The sequence below is a fragment of the Coffea eugenioides genome, chromosome 9, assembly GCF_003713205.1.
Source record: "Coffea eugenioides isolate CCC68of chromosome 9, Ceug_1.0, whole genome shotgun sequence".
Taxonomy (NCBI): Eukaryota; Viridiplantae; Streptophyta; class Magnoliopsida; order Gentianales; family Rubiaceae; genus Coffea; species Coffea eugenioides.
Window position 1 is genome coordinate 8,201,028 of NC_040043.1, and position 7,447 is coordinate 8,208,474.

General features: G+C 34.2%; 1 protein-coding gene across 2 annotated transcripts; it reads right to left on the minus strand.

Annotated features, from left to right (window-relative positions):
• Positions 1 to 2,428: 2,428 nt before the first annotated feature.
• LOC113781914 (receptor kinase-like protein Xa21) lies at positions 2,429 to 5,335 on the minus strand. Of its 2 annotated transcripts, none has more exons than XM_027327780.1 (2): positions 4,998 to 5,335; positions 2,429 to 3,694 (listed from the first exon to the last, which is right to left on the minus strand). In XM_027327780.1, the coding sequence occupies exons 1-2, from the start codon at positions 5,314 to 5,316 to the stop codon at positions 2,637 to 2,639; spliced, it is 1,377 nt and encodes a 458-aa protein (XP_027183581.1). In that variant the 5' UTR covers positions 5,317 to 5,335; the 3' UTR covers positions 2,429 to 2,636. The 2 variants fall into 2 exon arrangements, with proteins under 2 accessions (XP_027183581.1, XP_027183582.1); XM_027327781.1 differs by lacking the exon at positions 4,998 to 5,335 and adding an exon at positions 3,791 to 3,983.
• Between the last annotated feature and the right edge of the window lie 2,112 nt (positions 5,336 to 7,447).

The window sequence follows — 7,447 nt, forward strand, 5'->3', positions numbered from 1 at the left end:
TTGATCAATTGCATTATTGGCTGTGGCAATGACTAGTAGAAAAGTGGCTAAAAGAATTCCAACAAGAAAGTAATTGCTTGTTCTCTCCGGTTCTTGTACTTACTTTGACTAAGCTGGAAGATGAAGGTGACTTCAATCATGAGGTCATTTATGTGCTATAAACATTTTCTAGCTAAAAATTTTTTTCCAACAAGTATTTCAATCAGGATGCCGTTTATGTACCATAAAATTTTCCCTCTAAAACACTAGTTTTCTAGGGCCGTAGCAATTAAGGTTGAATTCTGTCCACGGTTGACTTTAGTCAACTCGAAATGAAAATTGGTAAATTAATTTAGACAGAAGGCTGGAACTGAAAATGTGTTCATTGATTGTTGTTGGCAAGCTCTTTGGCATATTAATGGCGGCCATGACCTGGTTTGATATCCAAGAGACAAAGCCAAAAAGAATAACTGATAGTAATATTTTAGGCTATTAGCCTATGGCTTGGTTATATGACTTCACCTATACAAATACAAATTTAAAAATAGGGTATGCCAGTGATATATACAAATATAAAAATTTTTTAAAATTTTGAAGTAAAATTTCAAACCTTACAATGGAACACCAAGAAAAAAAAGAAGAAGAAAGGGTAATGCTGTATGATTACAGTGGAATCAATGACCCTTATGATTACAAGTGATATATTTGTAATAAGTTTCATGTTTTCGTTTGCACAAAACAATACTAAGACACGTCATGCTGTATTCATAGAAATGATGGCCCTGTGTAATTCTGCTGGGCCTGGGCTGTATTTACAAACTATGACCAGATAACTAATTATTTGTCATCCTAGGTGTTGTTTTGGGCGGAAGTCTAGCCTTGGCCCTGTCGTATTTGTCGGCCTAGGTGTCATTTGCTGCAAATATCTTTAACCTTCTTGTTTCAGAAGATGATTTTCCTTTTTTTTTAATCAAAATTAAGGCGTGTCTCCCACTATACATTCCCTTACTTTCCATAATGCCGGTCTGTTATATTATTTTCACTAAAGCAACAAGAAAATAACAATACCCCTTTAGTCTTCAATTATGATACCAAAAGCTTTTAGACCGCAGTTTTCCAATTATGAAGCAGAGAGTGATGGTACTGACAAAGAAAAAGTGTACTATATTTTTTAAAGAAAAAATTCCAAAATGTTCACCGGTAAAAGAAAATGTGCCTTCCAAGAAGCCACATTTTTTTGAATTCACAAAAAAAAAAAATTACCATCACTTTCAATGAACTGGACAACTCTAAATTACCATCGCTTAATCATAGCAAACATACTAACCTGCAAAAATGTTGAGTCTTATCAATCAATTGCTCAATTAGTGATTCGATGAAAAGCAATATGTTGGCTAGAGTGGTGTGTAAGTTCACTCGCGGATAATATTAAAAGAAATCCAAAAAGCGTTCTAAACAAACATAAAATTACAGATGAGTTAAACAAAGTTGTACGACCAACAATATTATGTATATCAACGTATCTTTTAAAACAAAAAAAAAATGTGTAAATTGTTGGGTGTACTAATGAAGTTTATCCTTGACAACTCTCAAGGGGTTACTCAATTGGTAATGACCGAACAAAGAGAGCTTCAATTACATGAGGTTCAATTTTCCATTCCCATCGTTAAGAAAATAATTGGGGCCATTGCACAGGTCTTATGGCATGAGTCATGTATTTAGAAGTAACTCATTAATCACGGCGGTATTGATACCGATGTATATAGATTTTATTTTTGTACTATATAAGTCTCAACTGATATTAATGTTGTATAGATGTACTACACCTTTGCCACCTCCAAGCCTTTAAGAAAGACGCAAAAAGTCCTAGACAAAATAATGTTAAAAGGACCAAAAACAAATATTGACGGCTCACTTACTATTTTTCCACTTTTTATTTCACGCGTACTTAAATTAATAGACACCAACTTCAAGCGGGAAGAACAAGTCAATCATTTGCTGCACATATCTGTTTCACCAGACACGTCTTCTATATTATTTTCACCAAAGCAACAAGAAAATAACAAAACTAACCTTTAGTCTTCAATTATCATACCAAAAGCTATTCGACTGTTCCAATTATGAAGTGGGAGTGATGGTACTGACAAAGAAAAAGTATACTGCATATTTTAAAGAAAAAATTCCAAAATTTTCACCTGTAAAAGAAAATGTGCCTTCCAAAAGGCCACATTTTTTTGAATTCACAAAAAATAAAAAATGATTACCATCATATTAAATGAACGGGACTACTCCAATTTTTTTTGGGCCACGGGCAAACATGGCAACTTTAAACATTTATTTTCTTAATATCTTTTGTTAGTTAGGAGAAACTTTCACTTCCTAATTGAATTTTTTTTAAAAAAAATTAGAATAGTTGTGCCACAATAAATATATGCATATGCACCATTATTGTGCTTGATTTTATTGTTTGGAATAGCCGGGTATGGTGCATATTGGACCCAAGAAAGTCTACACAAGCCTTAATTTATTACAGAGTAAGAATACATGAGTTACCATTTAATTGCTTAAAAGTGAACATTTGAGTATATTGGGGATCCAACAAGAGAAGTTACTCTGTAATGAGCTAGTTTTCTAGCTCCAAATTCAAAGGTATCAATTCAAAGGTTGTCCGGAATTGATCCTTGCAAGCTGTTGTTTGCTAAAGAAAGGTGATCCAAATTCTCTAAACTCCAAATGCTGCTTGGGATTTTGCCTGAAAACTGATTGTTTGACAAGTCTAACCTTGTCAAATTCTTTAATTCTCCCATCTCTGGAGCCAAAGGTCCTCTCAATAAATTCGACGACAAGTTGACCTCCTGGAGACCTTTAAGATCCCACAAGCCCATCGGCAGAGTAGAGGTTAATCTATTGAAAGCAATGTCAAGATATCCCAAAGATGTGAGGTTATTGAAACATCCTGGAATTGAACCGCTAATCTGATTTTGAGTTAGGCATAATTCCTCCAAACTCTGCAATCCACAGAGACCACGAGGGAGCGGACCAGTGAGGGAAATATTGATAAGATCCAAATTCTGAAGCTTTTGCAGACCCCATATCGTATTCGGAACTGATCCGGTCCAACTATTGTCACTTAGACTTAAAAAAACTAAATTGCTCAAGTTTCCAATGCCGTCTGGAATGTTCCCCCCGAGTCCACAGTTCCCTACATCCAACCATTCAACAGAAATAGAAAGATTCCCGATGGATCTCGGAAGAACCCCATTTAACGGATTGTCTCCTACCCGGATATACCTTAAAGAGATGCAACCTGTGAGGGAAGTGAAAAGGCCCGATTCTGGAGATGAAGATTCACTTGTCAAATTGTTACCAGACAGATCTAGAAATTCGAGGCGTCTCAAATTTCCAATGGAATTGGGAATTGGACCGCTGAATTTGTTATCATAAAGAATTATTTCAATTAGTTTCGAACAGTTTGAGATAGAGGCGGGTATGGCTCCGCTGAAGTTATTCCCACCAAGATCAATGTATTCCAAATTGTGTAGGCCATGGCACATATTTGATGGAAGAACGCCTGATAATTGATTGTCGGCAAGGTCGAGTTCCCTCAGAGTTGACATGTTGAAGATCCCAACCGGTATTGAACCACTTAAGCTATTCTCACCCAAGCCAAGGCTCTCCAATTTGAGCAAGTTGCCAATCTCGTTTGGAATCGGACCTGTCGATCCATGAACAAAAACCAATCTCATATAAAAATACTCCAAAAGTTGCACCAAATTCAGGACAACAATTCATTGAAAATTAACATATATACCTGTCAAATTAGCTATCATCTAGATACAGCTTCTTAAGCATAGTAGATTAACAAATTTCCAATCCCCCCTTAGTATTTGCCCGTTGAGTTTGTTGATCCCTACGTAAAGAATTTAAAGCGGGGAATTTTTTGAAAAAGTTTATCTGTAGATATAAACTTCCAAATTCAGGAACATGTTATATAATTCCACCGATAAAAATTGTATATCTAAAATTGACAAAATTCAAAAAATAAAAATAAAAAGGGGATTTTTGGCAACTTGAAGTTCAGCATCTATGGTTGTTAGATGGGTTATGTCTTAACAATGACATTGTATGCAAGGAAAACAAACCATCTCCATCATTGTAGGAACGCGCACTGACCAGTGGGAGGATGGGGCATACGACTTAATTTTCCTAATAAGAGTTGAGAGATTAATTTAATTTGTGACACTAGCAGTGACAGGCCCTGCATCAAAGTTTGTATTTTTCCCTGTTTCATTCCAAATATACAATTCTTAGATATTTCGATGAAGAAGTTCATTTTTTTAAAATTATTTTGAATCCGTCAAATTTTACCCATGTATTTAGGCACTTTTACTTTAACTACCTAAATACAAATTGTCAAAATAGTTATTCATTTTACTTTTATTTTTTGCTTTTTAACATAATCAGCCTTAAGCATTATAACTACTAACATAAAAATTAAAATGTGAAAAAGACAATTAGTCCCGGGCGCGTTGCAGTTCATTTTCATGATTTACGGACTAGCTGAGCAACTATGCCCAAAAAGTGTTAATATTACGATAAACTGCAATTGAAAACAAACGTCAAACTGTGCAACCAAACCAAAGAATAACAAACCAAGAAAGTAACCTTTCGAATTGTTAATGCCAGGATATAGATACTGAAGCATTTTCAAATATCCAACTTCTTTGGAATACTGTGGTATATATCAGTAGGAATATTACCAGATAATTGTTATTCTGCAAAATCAACAAATTCCAGTGTGGAGATTTTGAAGATTGTGGGTGGCATAGAACCGTGTTGCTGCTTTCGTGGGTAGATTCAGAGTTTCGTTTCAGAAGATCACCTAAATCTCTTTAATTTGAAATAAATGTTTAAAGGCCCAAAGATCAAGAGATTGCAGCACAAGAAATTAAGATAATTGTACAGTGACAAAATGTAAATATGGAATTGAATAAAGAATAAGAAACCAAGAAAGTAACCTTCCAAATTGTTATAATAGAGATGTAGCTCCTCAAGCATTTTCAGGTTCCCCACCGCTTTTGGTATGTAACCATTGAACTGGTTGAGTGACAAATCTAACGACTTGAGTCCGGAGCAGTTTGATAAACCTGATAGTAGCTGGCCACTCAATTGATTCCAATACAGATCGAGCTTTTTTAGATTTGGAAGGTTGTCGCATATGTTAGCAGGAAGATGGCCAACAAAATTATTCTCTCTCAAGGACAGGTATTGAAGTCTATCCAAGACACCTAACCATGATGGAATTTCTCCCGTGAGAATGTTGTTGCCTAAAGCCATGAAACTTAGTCGACGCAAATGAGACATTCCTTTTGGCAAATGACCATAAAAATTGTTGTTGCTCATGTCGACAGAAACAAGGAATGAGAGGTTTCCCAGTTGTGGAGGAATCGTGCCTGCAAAACCCATGTTAGAAATATTTAATGCGACCACTCTTTGACGACCAAAGTCACATGTAACTCCAATCCAATCACAAACAGAAGAAGAAATGGACCAATTTTTTGCCACAATTGAGTGAGGATCAAGAACTATGTGATTTTTGAAAGCTACAAGGTCAGATTTATCAGTTATGATATCGCCTGTGCCCACGGCTAACAGAGAAGTGGCTACTAAAAGTCCTACAGGAAAGTAATAGCATGCTCTCTCCATTTCTTTTGACTAAGCTTACAAATAGAGCTGACGATGGGGATGTAAGTATGCATATACTACTATTATGGGGAAGTAAGTATATATATATACTTCCATTGATATGCCATTATGATTATGCCATTATGAGTATCTCAAGATCAAATGCTGTCAACTACTATCAGCATTTATGATTATGAAATGGATTCTATCTAACAATGACAGACCATCTCCACAACCCACAGTGGGAACGCGTGCTGACGAATTTTCCTATGACTGAATTTTCCTAGTAAGAATAGAGAGATTAACCTTGATTTATGGCATTAACAGTGGCAGGCCCGCACATAAGTTTGTATTTTTCTCTATCATGCGAAACATCCTTTCATTCCAAATATACAATTCTTAAATATTTCGACCAAGAAGTTGATTTTTTAAGTTATTTTTAATCCATCAAATTTTACCCATGTATTTAGGCACTTTTAATTAAACTACGTAAATACAAATTGTCAAAATAACTATTCATTTTACTTTTATTTTTTACTTTTCAACACAATCAGCCTTAAGCATTATAACTACTAATGTAAAAATTATACTGTGAAAATTTGTTTTGTTTACATTAACAATAAAAATTTTATATGAAATTCATTTATCATTAGGGCCTGCCACAAATCACATCAAATATTTCTTCTTTGTCGTGGGAATTTAGATGTGGGCTTGAAATTTAGTTAATGTGAGAGAAATTTAATATCTAATTTTGATGGCGACTTAAATTAAATGACAACTAGTGTCGTTTGACTCTTCGTATTAGCAACCAGGTTTTAGCCAATTCTAAATGGCCCAAACATATCCAAATACTTTATTGCTAACATATCCTCTTCGATAGGATTGATCATGCTATTAATAACTTTGTGATACAAATTTATGTATACTTTCTTACAAGATGAAAATCCAATTAAAATGGAAGGTAAGTATATATATATCTACGATGCAAATGAAGGGGAAAAGTCACGGAAAAATCAAGAAGAAAAATATTAGAAAACAATAAAAGCGTTGATTAGAAAAAACCAAATATGAGTAGAAGTTTTAGAGAAATAAATAAGGTTTAAACAAATGAAAGATGAAAAGTTAGACTTGTCACACAAGAAGAACGAAAACAAAAAGATTGATTTTATCAAACAATATGAAAGACTTTAACATCTATGTCTTTCAAAATAAATGCAAGGAGGAAAAAAGTTGTCTGTCCTTTTTATCCTTTGATTAGGATTCCTTAATTGTGGAAAAAAATCATCTCCATATTTGACATGCCAATTGACGTGGAAATTTTGGCAAAGACTTGTGAAAACTATAGATTTTTATTGATTGGTTGATGTTATATGAGTAGTAGAAACTTAATATCCAACTAGAAAAAAATTTAATACTTTGATTACGACTTAAACAAGGAAGATTTGGCTTGTTTGACCCTTTAAAAAATGAGGTGCATATCACGTTATTGAACTGTGAAAGGTGGAACTATTGTTAGGTGTTATGAACCAACTTTATGGTTTTAGTCAAATTCATTAGTTCATAAACAATATCAAAGACATTAACATCTATGTCTTTCAAAATAAATGCAAGGTGGGAAAAAGTTGTCTTTCCTTTTTATCCTTTGATTAGGATTCCTTAATTGTGGAAAAAAATCATCTCCATATTTGACACGCCAATTGACATGGAAATTTTGGCAAAGACTTGTGAAAACTGCAGATTTTTATTGATTGGTTGATGTTATATGAGTGATAGAAACTTACTA